The 24,026-nt window shown below is 32.6% G+C and overlaps 2 protein-coding genes and 1 long non-coding RNA gene across 3 annotated transcripts in view; 1 reads left to right on the top strand and 2 right to left on the bottom strand.

The window, feature by feature from the left end:
• Nucleotides 1–10,404, bottom strand: part of LOC139484539 (centriole and centriolar satellite protein OFD1-like) — a 43,028-nt gene extending 32,624 nt beyond the window's left edge. The window contains exons 1-4 of the mRNA XM_071268268.1: nt 10,125–10,404; nt 4,965–5,165; nt 540–608; nt 14–44 (exon numbers count right to left, since the gene is read on the bottom strand). Of these exons, the coding sequence (XP_071124369.1) occupies nt 14–44; nt 540–608; nt 4,965–5,165; nt 10,125–10,220 (397 nt within the window). The 5' untranslated portion in view covers nt 10,221–10,404. The remainder of the gene's footprint in view (nt 1–13; nt 45–539; nt 609–4,964; nt 5,166–10,124) is intronic.
• On the top strand, nt 640–3,033 carry LOC139484540 (uncharacterized). The gene is made up of 3 exons (XR_011655116.1): nt 640–1,171; nt 1,916–1,984; nt 2,747–3,033. It is a non-coding gene; the product is annotated as an uncharacterized lncRNA (long non-coding RNA).
• Nucleotides 10,405–20,982: 10,578 nt separating the features above from the next.
• LOC139486671 (uncharacterized) lies at nt 20,983–22,095 on the bottom strand. The gene has a single exon (XM_071271594.1). It carries the CDS (start codon nt 22,093–22,095, stop codon nt 20,983–20,985), a length of 1,113 nt encoding a protein of 370 aa, XP_071127695.1.
• Nucleotides 22,096–24,026: the final 1,931 nt, after the last annotated feature.

The raw sequence follows: 24,026 nt of genomic DNA, 5'->3' as shown, positions 1-24,026 counted from the left end.
CTTGTTGTCTTACCTTTAGTAGCATGATCTTTTTTACCAGACACCTGAAATAAGATAAAGAACATTAATAATCTGTAATACAAATAGCTTATGTGCTTAATATATTTTAAGCATCGTTTATATGCTGTTGGTTTTTTTCTATGGTCGGGTTGTTGTCTCTTTGGCACATTCCCCATCTCCATTCTCAATTTTATTTATTATAACATTAACTTGTTGTATGACATAGGCACTTAATGAATTGCTTGCAGTCATTGTTTTTGTGTTAATATGAATGCTATTAGTGCTCACATATTAAAAGTACTTTATGCAGTTATTGTTTTGATGTCAGAAAGAAATAGATCACAGGTCACAACCAAAATAGAATGTTAATTGAGCAAAATGTCTCCCAAATATTTAACCTGAACAGACAAATTTTTTATCAGACAAACAATTCACAATGACAATTTGGTAGAAATCATTGTGATAAGTAGATCTTCATTTTTTAAATGGATAAATTCTACAGAAATCTAATTTACCTAAACAAAATTCTACTAACTTACCATTTTTTTGAACAGCCTTGATGAAGGACTTATACCAAGTAATTGGAGAATATCTTCTGTGGGAAATATCTGAAGATAAATATTACATCCATTATTATATATGGGTCAGGATCCCTAATAGACCTTGAGATGAGGAACTCAGATGACGTAATTAAAAAAAATATTAGTCCGCCATACAATTGTGGATGCTGTGATTTTAAAAATGGACATAAATGAACAATAAGAACTGTTTTATAGAGCTGGTGTGATGAGAAAAGAAAGATGTAGATTTGACCTGAAATAAATTATTAGAAAGGACAATTTTTTTATTGAATTTTATGATCAGAATTTTGGGATTATTTCATGAGGAGAGTGACATTTTTCACCATCTTCCGGGGTCCATCAATTTGCGAAAAAAGTAATCTCACTTGCCACCCCGAAAATTTAACCAGACATGTATAAATGTATCAGCTTCGATATGAGCCATCATACATGTTCAAGTAAACGATATGGACTGAGCAACGGAGGAAAACGTTACCATTACCGCCTATGGAGAATTAATTGTAAATGTATACCCAAATTAGAAGCTTAATTCCAGAAGTTTTCAGGCTGATTTATGGATGATTTCACCTTGTACACCACCGAAAATGATGGTTAGTAGTTTTTTATTTATACCTAGTTATTATAAATGGTTTAAGATAAATATTATTGATAAAGATCAGCAAAAACTCAATGAAACTTTGCTTTTAAAATGCATTACTGGCACGGGGCTGAACACTTTTTTTTAGGCACAATCATAACTTTGTTTACTTCCGAGAGATCCGAAAGGAATTTGTTTACTATATTGAAAAAGGCAAAAAACAACTTTTAAATATTATTAAATTGTAAGTAAACATGACACAATATAGTCTTTGTTATGTAATTATCACTTCGGTCTACAGGAATACCCGATAATCAAGGGAGATAACACACTTCATACGAGTAAAGTGAGATACATCATCGCATGTGCTTTTATCCAATGATTTGACCCCTGGTCAGTAGATATCATATGCAAAAAAACAGAAAAAACATGTACATGTTTTAAGAAAATCATGAACTAATATTTTTAATGCACTTGAGCAAAACAATAGATATTGTCATTTCTCAGTGAAAAAGGGGGAGGGTCAACCCTTTTTGAAAACAATATTTCTGCACCTATTCAACTATCAAGCTAGTTAGCTACTACCCATTGCTTCTAAAATAAAAGGTTTAAATGAAGGTTACTAAGCCACAAGGGAGAAGCATTTGTCTTTCTTTGTGATTAAACTTTCAAGAATTAGATTTTTCTCTCTCAATAGTACTTCTGTATTTAAATCAAATGATAACACAGCCTGAGTAATTTTTTTGTCTTATTTCAGTTCCAGACATATCATTACTTTTTAACCTGAGATGGCAAACTAGAGGTTTTAAAAAGTCCTGAATAACTGGTAAGCATTTTGCTTTATTAGGCAAGCTCTAAATTGTTTATTTATGGTATTTATGCAATTGAAATTACAGTCGGTATGTTAAAAATATGCAAATATGAAAACTGTTGCTATGGTCTTGGTATTAAATGAAAAGGCTTAGTTACAGATCGTTTCGACTCAATATTTCGAGTTAAATCTTGCGGCAACTGTTTCTCACGTAACACTGCAAACTATATTTAGCTCTATTTTGATCTGTCGTTATTTAATGACGCCATAATACATGTGATGTCACAATGTTTCCTTTAAAACCTCATGTGGATTTCTCACTAATAAAATGTTTTCACTGAAATACATGTTAAAAACATTTTTTCTCAAATAGAATTATGTGAAAGGACAAGTTTTGAAAATTTGCACTATATTGCACTCTAATTATATGATAAGGATGACTTTCCAAGTAGTTAAGAGTGCTTTCCACAGTTTTAAATACCAGATTTCCACTAGTAAGAATAATTATTTTGGTGTTGGTTTTTTTATAAAATCTTCATTTTTGCATAATTTCTCTGTCAAAATGCACTTTAAGGCACAAGAAAATTTTATAGAATGCTTTAACAGGGTCTGTGTATTGTAATTAAAGGTTATAATCAGAAGTTTTGTCCTTGTTTTGACTAGTGAAGGTATTCTGGAAGAAATTAATTATACAAACACATTGTATTCAAAATAAATGAATATAGCGACGAAAGTGTCATTGCCGTATAGTGCTAAAACAACTTTATTTTTTTTCAGAAATGGACAAAAATACACAAGATTTATTCAGAATGTTATACCGATGAAGATCACATAAAAATATTTGGAAAAATCAGAAGTATGAATTTCAATATGGGTCAGGATCCCTAATAGACCTTGAGATGAGGAACTCAGATGACGTAATTAAAAAAAATATTAGTCCGCCATACAATTGTGGATGCTGTGATTTTAAAAATGGACATAAATGAACAATAAGAACTGTTTTATAGAGCTGGTGTGATGAGAAAAGAAAGATGTAGATTTGACCTGAAATAAATTATTAGAAAGGACAATTTTTTTATTGAATTTTATGATCAGAATTTTGGGATTATTTCATGAGGAGAGTGACATTTTTCACCATCTTCCGGGGTCCATCAATTTGCGAAAAAAGTAATCTCACTTGCCACCCCGAAAATTTAACCAGACATGTATAAATGTATCAGCTTCGATATGAGCCATCATACATGTTCAAGTAAACGATATGGACTGAGCAACGGAGGAAAACGTTACCATTACCGCCTATGGAGAATTAATTGTAAATGTATACCCATATATAGTCATGATAGTCTTACTGACAGAACTTAGGAAGGACTTATACCAAGTAATTGGAGAATATCTTCTGTCGGAAATATCTGAAGATAAATATTACATCCATTATTACATATATAGTCATGATAGTCTTACTGACAGAACTTAGGAAGGACTTATACCAAGTAATTGGAGAATATCCACTGTGGGAAATATCTGAAGATAAATATTACATTCATTATAATAATTTATTATATATATAGTCATGATAGTCTTACTGACAGAACTTAGGAAGGACTTATACCAAGTAATTGGAGAATATCTTCTGTCGGAAATATCTGAAGATAAATATTACATCCATTATCATATATATAGTCATGATAGTCTTACTGACAGAACTTTGCATTTATCACATAACAGTACAATAAAACATGCAATTAGCCAAGCAATTACTGTTTGTGAGTGATTGAGCATCTTTGTTAAATCTGGGTTTTATTTTCTCAGGGATTATCATCTGTTTGTGAGTGATTGAGCATCTTTGTTAAATCTGGGTTTTATTTTCTCAGGGATTATCATCTGTTTGTGAGTGATTGAGCATCTTTGTTAAATCTGGGTTTTATTTTCTCAGGGATTATCATCTGTTTGTGAGTGATTGAGCATCTTTGTTAAATCTGGGTTTTATTTTCTCAGGGATTATCATCTGTTTGTGAGTGATTGAGCATCTTTGTTAAATCTGGGTTTTATTTTCTCAGGGATAATCATTTGTATGTCAGTGCATATATTTCTTGAGGTGATCAGCAACTACATTGTTACCTGTGTAGTATTGACCTATTTCTGCAGACCCTGCACTTAACTGATCATCTTTCAGGAAGGAACTACTAAATGAGTTATCATGCTAAAAACTCCTAAAATGATCCCAACTTGGTTAGATGTGTAGAATTGACCTATTTATACTGACCTTGTCCTTAACTGTTCTACTTTCAGGAAGAAACACACTAAATGAGTAATCATACTGACAACTCCTAAGGTGATCATTGACTCGACTGTTAGCTGTGTAGTATTGACCTATTTATACTGACCTTGTCCTTAGCTGTTCTACTTTCAGGAAGAAACACACTAAATAAGTAATCATACTGACTGTGACAACTCCTAAGGTGATCATTGACTGGACTGTTAGCTGTGTAGTATTGACCTATTTATACTGACCTTGTCCTTAGCTGTTCTACTTTCAGGAAGGAACACACTAAATGAGTAATCATACTGACAACTCCTAAGGTGATCATTGACTCGACTGTGAGCTGTGTAGTATTGACCTATTTATACTGACCTTGTCCTTAGCTGTTCTACTTTCAGGAAGGAACACACTAAATGAGTAATCATACTGACAACTCCTAAGGTGATCGGCGACTAGATTGTTAGCTGTGTAGTATTGACCTATTTATACTGACCTTGTCCTTAGCTGTTCTACTTTCAGGAAGGAACACACTAAATGAGTAATCATACTGACAACTCCTAAGGTGATTGGCGACTAGATTGTTAGCTGTGTAGTATTGACCTATTTATACTGACCTTGTCCTTAGCTGTTCTACTTTCAGGAAGGAACACACTAAATGAGTAATCATACTGACAACTCCTAAGGTGATCATTGACTCGACTGTGAGCTGTGTAGTATTGACCTATTTATACTGACCTTGTCCTTAGCTGTTCTACTTTCAGGAAGGAACACACTAAATGAGTAATCATACTGACAACTCCTAAGGTGATCGGCGACTAGACTGTTAGCTGCTCTGTGTAGTAAAGATCCTTCATCTGGCAGTTTGAGATCTCTGACCGATAAGTGACCTTTATAAGACTGTTGTAATTCTTCAACTATTTTGTTTCTCAACTGGCTCTGAAAAAAAAGTGGAATATTTATTATACATCTGAAATCTGTTGACAGATATACCATGCATTTAAAAGGAGCGAAAAGCAGACGTGCTACATGTATGTTATCAGTCAGAGTTAAGACATAAAAAGGACTTGGAGGCTACTAATGGAGGGTAGTAGTAGCTTTAAAATTACTGTCAAGCGTCAAATGGTCATTTTCGGCTACCATTAGCATCAAATTTCACTTTGATTTGTCAAAATATCCTTAACGTGATTCGTCAGAGGTCCCAAATAAATATCATCACTGTTGTTGTTTTTTTTGATAAAATTTAATTGATTCATCAAAATCATTCTATTTTTTTTTTCATCTTAAAGAAAGTGCACATTTTATCATTATGCATCAAAAATTAATGATAATGTCAATGGTTATGGTTAATTACTGTTATTCGTCATGAAGGCATTGAAGGTACCCCCATTATCACCCTCTTATTGCAATTTTAGGGGCAGGATGATTATGAAAATAAATAACTCAGCCTTGATAATCACAAAAACAAATGGTTTGTTAACAACTATTTTAATTCCTTAGTGATAGATCCGTGTTTTACGTCTTTTACTTGTTCGGATACTATTAATAATAACTATAATTTTGTAACTATTTTCTATTTTCTAAACTACATATGTACAGTTATGCTACAAATCTACAACTCTCCTTTTTGGCTACACGTGCTGTTCTTATCTATAGTCATGCATATTCATTAGCTATGTAGGCGTGTCAAAATCGTATCATACGCCATGATAATGACCAGCCAGTACACACTGTAATGATTTCATTAACCAGTATTAAAAAGATAAACATAACATTAGCGAGGACAATTATTTTTTCGTGTTTATCTACATGTAAACTACGGTTATACAATTTTAATATATAGAGACTCTCTGTATTCTGTCTACTGTTTTCTTTGAAATGTTAACTATTTAAGGGGTCATACCAGTTGCATACAATGTATATATTAAAATAAGTAAAACATAGGAAACAAGAATGTGTCCATGGTACACGGATGCCACATCGGCACTATATTTAAGTTTAGAGTTGATTGGACTTCATCTTCATCAAAAACTACCTCGACCAAAATCTTTAACCTGAAGCGGGACAGACGGATGGACGAACCAACAAATGAACGCACGGATGCACAGACTAGAAAACCTAATGCCAATAAATGGGACATAAAAATTTATTGTTGAAAGAGAAAGTAATGATTTGGCAAATATGAAGTAGGGTAGAGATTAGAGGGAGGTGGGACCTTTTTTCGGGACGTTGGGATCAGATCGGCTCAGGATTTGGGGATTGATCCTTACAGGATCTAGGAATATATTTTTCCATTCAGGGATTTCAGGATATGAATGTCTTTAATTCTGCAACTCAGGATTTCATGTTTTTAAGCCCGGGATCTCGGGATCAGGACCCCTCCGACAAATACCTCATGTTAGAAATTTCAAAACCAAAAGCTTGTCTTCATATCAAATTGTGTTCACAGCGAGTGTCTTGGGCGTAGCCGTTTTTTTCCAGTATCAATGTTTCTTATTTATTTGTCTTTTGTTCATTGATTGCTCTCCTGAATTCTGTTAGTTTTGCATTCCATTTGTAAATTGTTGTAATTAAGTAATTATGTTGTTAACTTGATCAAGAGTTTAAAAAAATCAAAGCGCTGTAAGCGCTGAAGGCAGTTAACCAAAAACCAAGGCAACCGTAATTATGAAAACTGTGGCAATGTTGCCTCAACATTAAACATTCATATATAGTACATTCATGTTTATCTAATGATTTATTTATTAAGGCAAATAATTTATATGTTATCAAGGTTTCAAAAGCAATGCATATATCAATGTATATATTTTATGGTGAGTCTGCAGTGGTACAAGTTCCCAATGATTGCAGTTGTTCTACTTGGTAGTTAACCTTGGTTTTATTTGACTGCTAGAAGTTCAATTTGACATAGTATGAACATGTAATAGTATGAATGGACTGGTTTCCCTGGAAAGAAAACTCAGTTTGTGTTCTATAGTACAAAAGTTATGAGACACGAATCAGATAAATGTTTACTACAACAGGGATCAAAGATCCGCCACTGGGGGTAGGGTGACCCTAGGGACTTCCCCTACATTTCATTTTATTTGTTATATAGTCCCATACATGAATATATATGGTTTAGGAGTAGGGTTCTCATCGGTTTCCAAGTTCTCAAACATGAAGGGTAGGGTGACCCAAGGGACTCCCCCTATATTTCATTTAATTAGTTATATTGATCCATACATGAATATATATTGTTTTGGTGTGGGGATCTCGACCGTTTCCAAGTTCTCAAACAGGAGGGTTGGGATGACCACAGGGACTTCCCTTATATTTCATTTGATTTGTTATATTGTCCCATACATGAGTATATATGGTTTAGGGTTTAGGATCTTGACCATTTCCAAGTTCTCAAACAGGAGGGTGAACAGTGACCTCAGGGACTCCCCCTATCTTTCATCTGATTTGTTATATTGTCCCATACATGAATATATATGGTTTAGGGATGGGGATCTCGACCATTTTTAAATTCTAAAACAGCAGGGGTGGGGTGACCCCTAGCGACTCTTCCTATATTTCATTTGATTTTTCATATTGTCACAAACATGAATATATATGGTTAAGGGGTGTGGATCTCGACCGTTTCCAAGTTCTCAAACAGGAAGGGGTGGGGTAACTCCAGGGCCTCCCCCTATATTTCATTTTTTATTTATTATATTGTTCTATACTTGAATATATGCAGGGGCGGATTCAGACTGGGGAGGGTTGCGGGCTTGCACCCCCTTAAATTTGCAAAGCATGGGTTATTCTCAGCTTAATAAAAAAAATTCCAATAATCTGCCCCTCATATGGTTTAGGGGTGGGGAGCTCGACCGTTTCCAAGTTATCAAACAGGAGGGGGTAGAGTGGCCCAAAGAATGCCACCTATATATCATATGATTTACTTACATTAAGGTATATATAGTATAGTTGCATTATTTGTGAAAATAAAGAATGAAACTTTCAGCTACTTTAATTGACCCTTCAAAATTGAGAAAAAACAAATAACCCCTCGAAATTGCAGTAATATGTTTACACTTTAAAAGCATCTCACATGCATTAGCATCATTTATCATTAAAGAAAATTTAGACTGTGACCATGAACATGTATATTGTTAGATATACTGTTCCCAGCTGTCACGTTGTATTGGCTTTTTAAATTAAAATTTATCAAAAAGTAATTTTTAGTTTCTGAATAAAATATTTTTCTGCTTTTTCTTTCTTTTACATATATCTTTTGGTTTACAATACTAGTGTTTATATTGATTTACCATGCATAGATGTATTTTTTCACCTGCTTGGATTTATTTTGTAAATGATCGTCAAACCCGGAATTACTCTATCCGCTTCCAGAAATCGGATCCGATTTTGTAAAATTTTGTCTTCACGGCCGCCATTGTTATGTGTTTACAATGTTGTTTTTGTCAATCAGATATGATTTTACTCGAATTTATACAATATTTGTTGGCGATTTTCTGTATAAAGCTAGCGGTTGAACAAAATGAACATCGCCGTTATGAAAAATAATGATAAAAATAAGTTTTTAGCTCGTTTAATTGGAGACTTTGGTGAACATGGTGAAAAGGTTTGCAAAGTAATTTCTTATTTTCTTTCAAATATAAGGCGACTACGTCGGGCGTAGCTAGAAACCAACTATCCTAGTCGAAATTCCGCTTGCAAAAATGGAAGGTCTCGGACCACCGCTAATTTGCACACCTGCCTCCAAATTGAAAAGCTACGAAAATTTCTTTTTCTAATTTGAAATTGCCGCCAACAGCATGAACAGTTGAATTATATAATAGACTACTGACGTAGTTGTACTACGTATTGATGACAAACAATATTCCTACGACTTTTGTCATTTGGGAAATCTAAACTGCTTGTCTTCAGAGATTTTCGGCGATTAAATATTTCATACAATTGTTCTTTGACATCTTAGCTAAAAGCACAAGTCATAATGAACTACACAAGGATTTTTAATAAGCACTACTTCCTATGTGTAACTTTAAAACTTTTGGATAAATCGACGATCATTTAAGGTTTTTCTGGTCATTTTTTTTGTAATCCAGAATAAAAAGTATTAAAAAAGTGTTCAATTAATTATATATAACATAGTAACAAGCTAGATAATAACAATGGCAAGTATTTCAGGATTTATTGGGTAGAACACAAATCTAGGGTGCTCGCATAATGCAGCTTAACTGCATAAAAACAGCAACCACATACCATGCATACTGAACTATGTGAATTAAATTTTTGCTTGATCCTACATATTGGTTGATTTAAACAGTTCTATAGCTTCTTGGGGACTTCAGTGACTTCATAACCCATTAAAAAAAATTTTGCCTCGTTCCGCTCGGCCAAAAATAAAGACTAAAGACTAAAGTCATGAAGGTGTATTTTCACTTGATATTACTAGGGTTTATATCAATATAAACTATGCAAAAATGTAGTGGGTTATTTAAGGTTAAATTATGAATAATATGGGAGGGTCTGGATGGGGGGTCTGTTATTCTGTAAACATTTAATTTTCACCCCTTTTTTCTCTAATTAATCTTTAAAACAATAACACCTTTTTTCTCTAATCTTCCAAAAATTAACCCCTTTTTTCTCTAAACTTCATTTTTTTTGCCCGTTATTCTCTAATCTTTATTTTTTAAGGGCATTATTCTTTAAACGTTTAACCCCATCCAAACCCTCATATGGGGCAGAGACATGTAGAAAACACTATAGTATGCACCGAGAAACATGTCCACACATGTTTATCACACCAAAAATTACGTTTTTCTTCTCCTGATTTTTTTAGTTTTACAATCCGTACGTGAAGTTAATGGATTGCTTGTTCATAACTGCGCCTACGTGTATTCAAATATATACCTTAATCGTGTCTACAGCCCCTTTATCCCGAAGACTGTGATACAGTCGATTACGAAGTGCTTCTGCCGACAAGTATTCAGGTTTATCCTCCGCCATTCTATTAGTTTTCTAATATTGGCCTACTATATAATTGTTAAACAATCAACGTTTTTGTCTCGCAAAGTTTTATCTTCATAACTTCCCTTTCTTTTCTCTTATAACAACGTAGAGACCTGTCATTAACCAGGTGTTTCATTTGTTTTCATATATCAGCCATTTTCGAAAATAGCGCTTTGTTTACATCGGGCTTAATGTTTTAAAGCCTTTCCATTGGATAGAAGAAAGGCTCTGGCTATTAACGCACACCGGTCTCACTAATTAGCGACAACAAGAATTTTAGCGACAACAAGCGTCAACAAGCGACAAGAAGCGACAACAAGAATTATTTTAGCGACAACAAGCGACAAGAAACTATTTAGCGACAAGAAAACATTTTTTTTTAAATTAAAATTAATTATTGCAATAAATATTAAAAGAATATGCAAAAGAAAATAATTTTAGCGACAAAAAAGTTAAAATTGATAGATATAAAAAAATGAACTTGGACATTATTTACATAATATTTTATCATCTATTATGAATAACAGCCAGTATTAATTATTGTATTATGAGATTACTTTTCCTTGTGTTTTAGAACATATTATTTATCTTATAATTTGTTTTTTAAAACTCTTTTCGTGCAATATATATATTAAGCTCGCAAAATGAATTAGTTGTGCATCATTGTCCTGAAAACATTGACACAAATTGTGAAATACAAAGAACTGAAATCAAACAGGAGGAAAATCTCATTTAATGTTCCACGCGACTCGTTAATCTCATTTAATGTTCCACATTGTGTGTACTGTTATTACCTTAGGGTGAAGCCACATCTAATGTTGTTCCTATCAAGAACAATGAATTATACTGTTAGAAAGGAAATAATATTTCATGTTTTTGTTTCAATAAATCCTTCAAAGGAAAGTTGACCTTTTTTTTGTTTTTGTTTCAATTTTATAGCGTGTGCATTTCCATTGCTCTACCAAACTGACTGTTCAAGTCATTCAACTTTTATGTTTAGTATAAAGTAAATTGTCAGCATTTCAGTATTATTCTCGCAAAAGTACGTGCTCTGTGCAATTGCTAGAATCTAAAACGCAACTCGGTTTACCTTTGATTAATAAATCAGTTACTTAGAACGTCTTTGATACTGCGCGGTATCAAACGAACCCTTTGGTACAGGGTTTCAATTTCCTTTTGTGCAAGGGAAAAAAGGTTACGACTCGAACTTCGATAAATGCATATTAGAAGTATTATAATTATACTATAGTGGACACGTCCGTTCATGATATCCCCTTGGGCAAGGGTAAATATTGAAACGCACTTATTTTGTCACATCGCCGTGTCAAACTGAATCCCTTGGGATAAGGGTTTTCCTCTTGAGCAAAGGAAATAGTAAGGGAAGTTTCATGAAACATTTTTAGAAAATATTTTTAAAACATCGGAGTGATATTGTTAAGAATGTTCTACTTATATACTTTTAAAATGTTTTTCAGAGGTAGAACCTACATATCTTCTGAACATTTATAAAACATTCATACAAAATATCTTAAAAAATATTATCGAAAACATTTTTATGAATATTCTTACATCATTGTAAAAATATTTCCAAAAAATGTTTTAAATAAATGTTTTAAAAATCAAAGAAAAAATATTCACATAACATCACGAAAATATTTGTTTGACAACGTTTTGATAAGACATTTATACAACCTTATAAAAATGTTTTGAAAATGTTTTGTGCTACCTGGGAGTACACTTAGAGCATAGTATTAAGCAAATGAATCAAAATATTATATTCCATTATGCCCGCTCCATATATATCTCCATTCGTTTATTCATACTTTGACTTTGATGAAAACAGATACATACATTATCTTATACATATTCTTCATATTTAAAAATTAAAAAAAAGAAGCTCAATCTCTTTCTTCTTCACAAATGTTAAATTTCTTCATCTACCAATATACTAATATAAACTTCAAAATCTCTTTCTTCCTCACAAATGTTTCATTTCTTCGTCTATCTATATAATAAACCATTTTAATAAGACATATCTGCTCGTATATTTATAAAAAAAACATTAAATACAAATTTCTTTATATCTAATAAAAAAAAATGTTTTCTTGTCGCTAAATAGTCTTCTTGTCGCTTGTTGTCGCTAAAATAATTCTTGTTGTCGCTTCTTGTCGCTTGTTGACGCTTGTTGTCACTTCTTGACGCTTGTTGTCGCTAATTAGTGAGACCCACGCACACGTATAAGTACTACTAATAATTTCTATCGATAGAACTATACATGTGTCAACTTCCGAAGCAAGGTTGTCGGCTCTCCGAACATTCCCGAAGTCCTGCGTTTACACTTGGAAGTTGTACATGTGTGTGGGTACGGAAGCAAATTAACTCGTACCAACGGAAACTCGTACCATGTTAACTCGTACCAAAAAAGTTAACTCGTACCAACTTAAAGTCGTACCACTGGGAAGTCGTACCATTAAAAAAACATTTTGTGGTGTTTTTTCTTTCTAAAATTAATAAAAAAAAAAAAGTACTACCATTAAGCCTATGTATTATTGTCATTTTGTTTATTTTCTTTGGTTACATCCCAGATAGCAATACTTTGTGGCCAACATTGGTGGTTGGTTGGCACAGTTGGTAAATAGTTGGCGTTGGCAGCACAACAAGAAACCGACGTTGGCCCAACAAAACTCAGCCAACAGTTATTTTGACACTATTGGCCCCTTGTTGGCCCAACAGAACTCAGCCAACAGTTATTTTGACACTATTGGCCCCTTGTTGGCCCAACGACTTTCCACCAACTGTCATTTTTGTGTTATTGGCCCAATGTTGGCCCAACATTTTCTTACCAACTGTTATTTTTAAAGTAGCTTGCCCAACGATATTTGACTTACGTTATCCATTGGTTCAGTGTAAGATCTTCTGACTGAAACTACTGAACCAATTTTATTCGAACTTTATTTGAATGATTCTATGTTATCGTAGAGAATATAGATTGTGTTTGAAGGGCATTGAGGACTTAGTAAAAAATCAAATAATAAAGTCTTCCCAAATAGGACTATTTTAAACCGTCTGTGCCAAGAGCTAGAAAATTCTTAATATTTTGAATAATTCAAAAGTTTTTAAAACAGTATATTTATAAAAAAAAAAACCAACATATCATTGATATTTCATGACAATATTGAAATATGAGCCAACATTGTGCCAACAATATGCCAACGTATTAAGTTCTTATCTCCCCGTATTATACCACAGATTTTTTTATTTTTTTATAGATATTATTTCAAAGTGCGAACCAAAAAATGTGCTCTTCATTCTTTTTATCTAATATTTTCAAATCTGTGTAGTCATTTAAATGTATTTATCTTAATGATTGAATAATTTTATGCACAAACAAAAAATACTTAAAACCAGCCCAAAAAAACAAATAAAATTTGAATATAGTTTCTGCAAGTTGTTTAACTAATCAACTGAACTCAGCTGCTCATTTGACACGAGTGTAATATCATACTCTCCACATGACAGCCGGGATTGACCTGCCAATATAATTATAGATTATATGCTCAACGAGATTGATTTTCTCGCTTGAGCTGGTACAGCGAAAGTGAGAAAAGCAATCGAGTTGAGATGACCAATGATAATCTGTTTATCGCTATTTTACCTATGACGACGTTGTCAATTTCATGTCAATTTCGTTAGCAACGCCACGTGGCCTCCTTAGTTTCATAATTTTTCCATCTCAAGCGAGAAGCATGATATGAAAATTATCACAAAAAAAGATCAAAAGAAAAATGCACAAAATAGCGATAATATACATTATATACTAGAACTAAATAATTCTTAATACATAATATCAAATGCCTGAAAAACATGTTTGACAGACTGAGGCCATCGTTGGCATACTACTGTTCGACCAACATTGGTCCAACATAAATTTAAAACTAGACGACGTTGGTAGACTGTTGGCAAATAGTTGACATTGTTGGCAGATTGTTGGCAAATAGTTAACCTTGTTGGCATACTGATGTTGGGCCAACAAAGACCCAACATGTTGGGCCAACTGAGGGCCGATGAGCAAAATGACGTTGGCCCAACATATTTTTCCAACATTGGCCCAACAATGTTGCCAACAGAATGCCAATATTGGCCCAACACATGTTTGCTATCTGGGATCTTCTGACATCAGACTCGGACTTCTCTTGAACTGAATTTTAATGTGCGTATTGTTATGCGTTTACTTTTCTACATTGGTTAGAGGTATAGGGGGAGGGTTGAGATCTCACAAACATGTTTAACCCCGCCGCATATTTGCGCCTGTCCCAAGTCAGGAGCCTCTGGCCTTTGTTAGTCTTGTATTATTTTAATTTTAGTTTCTTGTGTACAATTTGGAAATTAGTATGGCGTTCATTATCACTGGACTAGTATATATTTGTTTAGGGGCCAGCTGAAGGACGCCTCCGGGTGCGGGAATTTCTCGCTACATTGAAGACCTGTTGGTGACCCTCTGCTGTTGTTATTTATTTGGTCGGGTTGTTGTCTCTTTGACACATTCCCCATTTCCATTCTCAATTTTATTAAGAGGTATTGAGAAAAATAACAGTATATATTCATAATTAAACACCAATCAAATGCTTTTAAATAAGTTGGTACGAGTTAGCAGTGGTACGAGTTTACATTGGTACGAGTTATTTTTTAGTGGTACGAGTTAACGTTGGTACGAGTTTACATTGGTACGGGTTAACTATAATTCGTGGGTACGACATGATTTTATTCGCTGCTTGATAACTTGGACTATAACAAACTCGGCCTTGATTATTTATATGCAGAAATAAATTGAACAAACTCGGAATACGGTTGCTGTAGTAGATTGTGTTGTAAACGGTTTTTTCTGACATTAAAAAACAAAGGAGTAGGTTCAGTAAGACCCCTTTTTGGCCCCAAAATATAACAGTTTTACAAAATTGTTAAAATGTAAACCTTTAGTTATTTATTGGACAGTAGAATGCTTCTGCTACATAAATATGGGCTGTTTTTGACAATACAATGCACATATATCCGGTACTACCACCATTAAGTCATGCTAAATTACTGAAATCCTCATAATTCTAGCATTTTAGTTAAATTTTAGACGGTTTTCGTGTAAAACGAAAGTGGCCGCATTCGTGTTCATCCTTTATATTAAAATGTAAGTTGTATTTTATGATAATACATAACATATATAAAGGTTGAGGATGAACACGGATGCGGCCATTTTCATTTTTACCAAAAACCATCTGAAAAGTGACATTTTTCGGCATATTAGGTAGATTTTTCATATTAGACCTTGAATCAGATCGTTTTTAATGACTAAATCTGTTAAAATCTTTCACATAAACTAATTAATTCAAATAAAATAGACACTTAAGTGTTTAAAAAGTGGTCAAAATCTTTCGTCAGATGAACCTGAAATTTGAGGCCAAAATCGGTCCTTACCGGACCTACTCCTTTATACATAAAAATTATATACGAATTTATGAGATAATATGTTATAGTCCGAGTTTGTTTTTGACCGAGCTGTGAACAGTATATCTTAACTTAATATTTATGTTACTGGACCGAGCTATCAGTATTTCACGGTATCACGATACCCTAGTTAATATCCAAATACAAATTAATTTGTTCCAATGAAAACAATTTTGGGTTATATTTATATATATCCAATGATTCATTTTATTGGTACAGAGATTTTATTATTATTAATCTTTTTTGGTACAGTGCATTAAACATTATTACAAATTAATTTTTAACATTAATATGTAAAATGATAAATCTGGGAAAGATCGGCACCAATATCTGACGCCAAACAATACGGACCAGAGGTAACTGAATAGTTATCAAAGGTATCAGAATTATAATTTAATACGCCAGACGCGCGTTTCGTCTACTTAAGACTCATCAGTGACGCTCAGATCAAAATAGTATAAAGCCAAACTAATACCAAGCTGAAGACCCAAATTACAAAATGTTGTGCCAAATATGACTAAGGTAATCTATTCCTTAGATAAGAAAATAAATCCTTAGTTTTTCAAAAAAATCAAAGTTTTGTAACCGAAAATTTATGAAAATGACCCGGTACCACGATTTCCCGAGAAATACAAGAAAAAACGTGATATCCCCAAAACAAACTGATATATCCCGAGAATTTGTTTTTGTTTTTATGGTGTTATGCTACTTTAATACAGTTATCATAACTTCATTCGGGTATTTAAGCTCATCAAATAATTTCCTTTCTTTCACATTCATATGAAAAACTGATTGTTGTTTTAAATAAATATCGTTATTGTTATAATCTTTATTCTCATAAACCATATTAGGTACAACGGTACAGAAGTATACATGATACATAAAGCAATGAAAACAAACTTATTTATAATAACATCTTATACACAAACATACACACACACAGGCGTACACCAACTATCGTTAATGAAATGAACTGTGATTCGTCAAAGTTTTTAACTAATATTACTAAATTAACATGTTTCCAAAATCTTACTAATTATATTGTTTTCTTATGATATGATGAAATGCTGTTATTACAGTGTACTTTCTCGAAATATTTCCTGTTAAGGTAGCAATACACAGTTAGGAAAAAAACTTAAAATTGACACTCATAATTTTTAAACACCCCCTTTCCCCTCCTGTCTAACAAAGAAGGCTTTATATGTGTGTTATGCATGTATATACTTGTAGAAAGAGAATCTTCCATAGATTTGATTTCTAATGGTCATAAGGGTGAAATATAATCCCTTTTGGGTGTAACCATGGCAACAATCTGCATTTCTTAGATACAAAATATAGCAAAAAAGGGGGGTGAACATGTCACAAAAGTCTCCAAAATTAGGGCTAAAGGAAAATTTCAATGAATTACAGTGATACCTTTCCTGAATCCATAGGTTTATATCTATCAAGTGGTCCAAAAAAAATCATATGTCTTCCTGCTCGTTTTTCCATAAAATTGAATTGAAAAGATCGAGCGCAAAATCTTTGTTGATAAACACTACAATAATTTATGGACCTATGAACGGTACGGATAGGAAAATACGGACTGTCAATCATTGAAATGGCCTATAAAACATGTTAAAATCAATCTAAATGTTCATATAAACCCACTAAGAAGGATAAATTATTCTTCAATTACCTAAAAATCAATTTTATTGTACAAAAACTTTCATATTTAAAAAATTCACAGGGGCCATAATGCGAAACTAAACTTCTAACTGTGTATTGCTACCTTAAGGATTAACATTTTTTTTCCCAATTCCACTTTAAATGGATTTCTGTTTTCTACTAGTTAAAACGAGCATTTTCGCCTGCTAGTTTTGAAAATCGGTTCAGAAATAAATATTTTATGAAGGTTAGCAGTTGACACTGAAATGCAACAAAAAAGTGATTTTATGAAACATGCCATGTCAAAGTGCATTTTCTCCTTTTTTAGTCAATTTTCTAAAACTATACCTTCTAAGCCTGTCTTTCCTTGTTTAAAAACCTAAATTAACCTTAACAGTAGACAACTTTTACAAGTTAAAGCTATTTTAAAGCTCTAGAATGTCAATTTTGTTGTGTATTACCATACCAAGGCCTTGGTTAAAATTTAGTCAATACTGAATTTATTTATAACAGCGGGGAAAAAATTGGGCTTAATTCATGCTAACTTGTGACTTTATACTTGCTAAAATAATAAATTTGATTTAGTCGCATGAAAAAATATAAAGCGTTCCCTTCTAAGGTTTCTACATAACGCACAATCTTCTTTTCCAAGGGGTAGCCAATAAAGTATCAATTAATAACGGAACCAAGTCTATGTGTCAAAATGTCTATATTGGTTGCTAAGGACAATAAACAACAAAACTAACATACATTGTCATACTAAAGGTTGTTTCTTCCTTAGAATTGTATCTATAACCTAAATATCAATAGTTTTGTGGTATGTTTGTCTGAAAAAAAGGCAATTATTTGCTTTGTCAAATGCCATAAGGTAGCAATACACAGTTAGGAAAAAAACTTAAAATTGACACTCATAATTTTTAAACACCCCCTTTCCCCTCCTGTCTAACAAAGAAGGCTTTATATGTGTGTTATGCATGTATATACTTGTAGAAAGAGAATCTTCCATAGATTTGATTTCTAATGGTCATAAGGGTGAAATATAATCCCTTTTGGGTGTAACCATGGCAACAATCTGCATTTCTTAGATACAAAATATAGCAAAAAAGGGGGGTGAACATGTCACAAAAGTCTCCAAAATTAGGGCTAAAGGAAAATTTCAATGAATTACAGTGATACCTTTCCTGAATCCATAGGTTTATATCTATCAAGTGGTCCAAAAAAAATCATATGTCTTCCTGCTCGTTTTTCCATAAAATTGAATTGAAAAGATCGAGCGCAAAATCTTTGTTGATAAACACTACAATAATTTATGGACCTATGAACGGTACGGATAGGAAAATACGGACTGTCAATCATTGAAATGGCCTATAAAACATGTTAAAATCAATCTAAATGTTCATATAAACCCACTAAGAAGGATAAATTATTCTTCAATTACCTAAAAATCAATTTTATTGTACAAAAACTTTCATATTTAAAAAATTCACAGGGGCCATAATGCGAAACTAAACTTCTAACTGTGTATTGCTACCTAAACTAAAGCTTGGTGTTATCGGAAATCGCCGAAATAAATTAAAGAAAACAACATTAGATTGAATGGTTAGGTTTTTATCAAATAAGACCCCAAAAAATTGGTAAAACCAGAGACATATATATGTCTCTGGTAAAACTCGTTAGGTCTAATCTGAGTCTACTATAACATGTGTTATAGTAGTCTCAGGTCTGAGAACGCATATTCAAAGCGCATTATTTGTACTTTTTATGGTATTATGTGGTATATCGTGTATTGTATTTAACTGTGATGTAGATTATGTTGTATATCAATTACCGGTCATTATGACACGTTTAAAGTAATCTTTATTTAAATTCGGGGTTTCATATATACATAATAACAAAGAACATGAGCTCTTAAGAGCTCTTTAACCGACTGATATTAATAAACAAAACATACATGTAATAACATCAGATACACATACAACACAAACATACAGACATCACACATATATATTAATACATAGATAGCACATGCAGAATAAAAGCTAAGCAAGATATATTAAAACAAATGTCTAATATCAGCACATATATAGTAGCACATAGTATTTATATAAGAGTAGCACATGCAAACTTAAACACTTTAAGCACAAACTAAAGACTGCATGCAGCTATAGCAAAGGTAATGCATAAGCAAAAGAAATAAATGGCTAAATAAAAAATAAAAATAACTGCAAAAAGATAAAAACATAAAAAAAGCAAACAAACAGCAGGCTTCGAGATCAAGTTATGGGGCAGCAAGTAAGTACATTATTTACAAGAACTGCATGTACATTTTTCTGAAAAACACCAGGTGGAGATAAAATTTTTGAACTGGCCAAAAGTTGATAAGCTCCTTGCCTCATTTGGCAAGGAGTTCCAGAGTTTTGCTGCCTCATAACTAAAGCTTTTCTTACCATACCTTGTTGTTTTTGGCCGTGGTATATCTGCTATGCCTTTGTACCTGAAGTTATATGAATTTTCTTTAATATTTACTAAATTATGTAGGAATTCTGGACTTGATTTATTTATTATTTTATATGTCTCTAATGCCATGGTTCTCAATCTTCTGATTTTTAGTGCTGGTAGCTTAGATTGTTCAAGAAGTGTATTGTAAGAGTTTGTGTAGTCGTCATAAATAAATCTGAGTGCTCTTTCTTGTATTTTTTCTATTTTCTTTGTGTTTTGTTCACTGCAGAAGTGCCATGTAAGAGGACAGTAGCTGAGGTTTGACATGATAAATGAGTGGTATATTGTAAGTTTTGAAAGTCTGGTGAGATGAGTGCCAATTCTTTTTAAAACGTTTAGTTGTCGTGCAGCTTTTTTGCAAATATTTGAGATGTGAGTGTTGAAATCCAGTTTAAAGTCTATTGTTACACCGAGAAGTTTCACTTCGTCGTCACATTTTATGTTGAATCCATTTAGGTTGAAAGTAATATTTTGGGTGTGTGTTTTTTTGCCTATGGAAATTGCCTGGAATTTTTCTGGGTTTGCCTGCATTTTGTTGAAAGAGAACCATGAGATTAGGGAATTACTGTCTTCCTCTAAGGGTTTAATAACTGATTCCAAAGTAGTACCTGTTTTTGAGAGGGTGTTATCATCAGCATAGTTGTATAAATCACAGTGTTTGACAAAAAGAAAAATATCATTTATAAAAACATTAAATAATACAGGGCCTAGTATAGATCCCTGAGGAACACCTTTATATATATCTTGCATTTGACTGATACTCTGGCCTATTTTTACACACTGTTTTCTTGCAGTCAGATAGCTTTTGAGTAATTCCAGAGCAGATGGACTAAGGCCATATTTTTCCAATTTCAAAAGAAGTAAATCATGTGGGAGACAGTCAAAGGCTTTACTTAGGTCCATTAATATTGCCGCTAAATATTTATTGTTATCCAGTGCCTTTTTCCAATCTTCCAAAATTTTGAGTAATGTTGACTGGCAGCCATAACCAGCTCGAAATGCCGCAAGAAAATGGTCGAAAATATCATCAAAGTATTTAGTAAGTTGATTTTCTATGGCTGTTTCAAAAATTTTAGATATAGCAGGTAAAACACTAACTGGTCTATAATTACCCTTTTCAAGAACACTGTTTTTTTTTGTGAACAGGTGCCACTTGGGCAATTTTTAATGAGTCTGGAAAAATGGAAGTGGATAATGATAAATTTACAAGCTGAGTGATAGGTTTAATCACTACAGGTTTAGCAGCGTGTAAAATTTTTGGTGATATACCATCTATACCAGTAGCCTTTTTAACGTTTATTTTACCAATTCTTTTAGAAACAAATTCCTCATTTATAGGCTGAAAAATAAGTTTATTTGATGTTGACCCATTTGAGTATTTATTACTTATAGCTTCTATACTTGGGTGTTTGTCATTCACCTGTATGTTGTTGTCACCAATGTTTTTTGCAACATTAACAAAAAAGTCATTAAAAATTTCAGATATTTCTTGTTGGTTCGTGATGATTTTGTTGTTTTCCTGCAGTATGGTTTCTTTTTGGCTGGTGCATCCTTTGTTTGTAAGGAATGGCTTAACTGTTGGCCAGAAATCTTTCGACTTAGGACCACCTGTGCAGCGTTCTATGAAGTATCTATTTATGGATTGTTTTTTAAGTTTAGTGACAAAATTTCTTTGTGTTTTGTATGCATCCCATGTCTTGCTGTTATTCATTTTTTGAAATTTGTTGTACAGCATTTTCTTTTTATAAATTGCAGATTTTAACTGTTTGTTCATGTATGGTATCTGTTTAGATAGTATTTTTCTTTCTTTAAAGGGTGCATGTTTATTTGCTGTTTCAATAAACTTCTTGTTGAAGTTTTCATACTCAGTATTTATGTTATTATGAGGGTCAACATCCCAATTTAACTCATTCAAATCAGATAAAAAATCATTTACATCAAAATTTTTAAAACTTCTACATTTTCTGTATTTTGGTTTGATATTAGGTCGTTCACATTTTATTTGAACCCCAATCAGGTTGTGAACATCACTTAAGCCACATCCAAAATTACATCTTTTACCACATTTATTTTCTTGATTAGTTAAAATTACATCAAGAAGAGTTGGTTTCGAATTTCTATTATAACATGTTGCTTTATTAATTATGTTTTTAATACAGAAAATATCACAAGAATCATTTAAAGTTGAGCTTTTATTGTCATCAAGCATATTGAAGTTTAAATCACCCATTATCAAAACATTATCATACTTTTTAATGACGTTTAATCACAATTATAAGGTTACAAACATAAGGTGTGAAATAAGCCATAAATAAGTATAGTTTGTGATGACAGTAATTAAAATCACATACAGTTAACTCTCGTTGTCTCGAACTCGGTTGACTCGAAATTTTTTAATATTTTCAGAACAGTAAATAATTACTTATATATATGAGGAATGCTCTTTCATAAAAACAAATAAATATTTTTAAAATATTTTAAAATATTTTCATAAAATATAAGCTGACAATGTAGGACAGATCGAAAGTCACAGACATAGGGATAAAATAAAAAAAAAAGAAAAAAAATGGATTGGTACTTAAAAAGGGACTTTCTATACTATAGACAATGGACAATAGAAAGTCCCTGACTTAAACGACTGCATGATGTTAAGAAAATATAATGATTATAATTCAATAAAATCTTAATTTATCTAGTTTAATGAGCTTTTATTTCCTAAACTAACAAGTAAATATTTTAAGATCTCTCTCTTTAATATTCAAACAATTGTATACTGATCCTTTGTGTCTTTTTGTCCTTTGACTAAGTCACTTTCTGTCCGCCAACGTTAATTTGTCAGCTAGGTCAAGTTTTTACCCACCAAAAAGTATGTTTTTCATGAGTTTTTTTTTTTAAATATCTTATTAATTATGGATCAAAATTTAAGAATTTAAGTAAAATAAGAAAGAAATTAGGACTTTTCGTCGGCCATGCAGGTCATTGCCGATGTTGGTCAGGTCACATAACCACAAGCTTTTAATACTTTTTCCTATATTGTTCTTGTATTAATGACCATATAATTGATATTCATGTCTACACCGAAGTAATGGCTTCTAACATCCGCTTCTTTCAAGAAGGGGCTACAACAGACGCCTTCGGCCAATATTTTTTTCCAAGGACCATCAGAGACTTGAACTAACTGACAACATCAGCAACAGCAGTTGACCCGGAACATGTTTTAACCTGTAATTAGCAAAGAGACAATGTTCTGTGTTGTTCGACACTTCGTATAGTTTTCACGGGACCTTATACATTCAAATATTGAATTCGGTTCCTTACCTGGAAGAAAAAGAAGAAGAAAGACTTTAAGTAAATAAGCTGTGAGTATAATGGTCCCAGAGTAAGTAAAACTTTATTTTGAATCGGCATATTTGACAAACATATTACAACATAAGATCTAATGAGCTTTTCACCGAATATAGAAACATATTAATGTTGGTGACAATTAATAACCCCGCAACGAATAAGTGGAATACCCTTAAAATAAACAGCGGCACCGGTTGTATTCATCGATTAGAGAAAGGATGTACTTTGGTGAGGTTTTGGAAATATGTGTCACATGTTCATTTTGTTCCTTAAATAACTGATGCTCTTCCGACTAAAATTACCAATTTTAATTTCTCGATTTTTAAAGTCGTCAACTTTATATCATAAACTAGTCACCAAGTAAAATTTCGCAGACTCAAATTGTGTTTACTATTACAATTTTAAACTTGTGACGAATATTATAAGAAATACTTTCTGTACCTTCTTGTAATTTGTTCAATCTGATTGAGATTTTCGCCCTCTCTGCTTATCCTACTTCATTTTTTTTTTCGGTAAGCGTATTCAGATATCCATATAGTAGGTGATAAAGGAAATATAAATTTCGAAAAAATAAGACGTTTCGGCCTTGATTGATTCGATCTTGGTCGTTTTCGTACATAAAAGTATTGTCGAAACGACTTTTCTTAAATAGCCATTATATTTCTCAAAACAGAAAGGAAATATTTTGGAAATAAGACGTTTCGGTCTTGATTGATTCGATCTTGTTCGTTTCGGCCATACTTTTATGATATCAAAAGCGATTGGGTTATCAGGAACATATATATTAACTGTTCCCAGCTATGAGGGTCTGGATGG

Source organism: Mytilus edulis, chromosome 8 (assembly GCF_963676685.1).
Source record: "Mytilus edulis chromosome 8, xbMytEdul2.2, whole genome shotgun sequence".
Lineage (NCBI taxonomy): Eukaryota > Metazoa > Mollusca > Bivalvia > Mytilida > Mytilidae > Mytilus > Mytilus edulis.
This window is presented reverse-complemented; position numbering and strand designations above follow the sequence as displayed.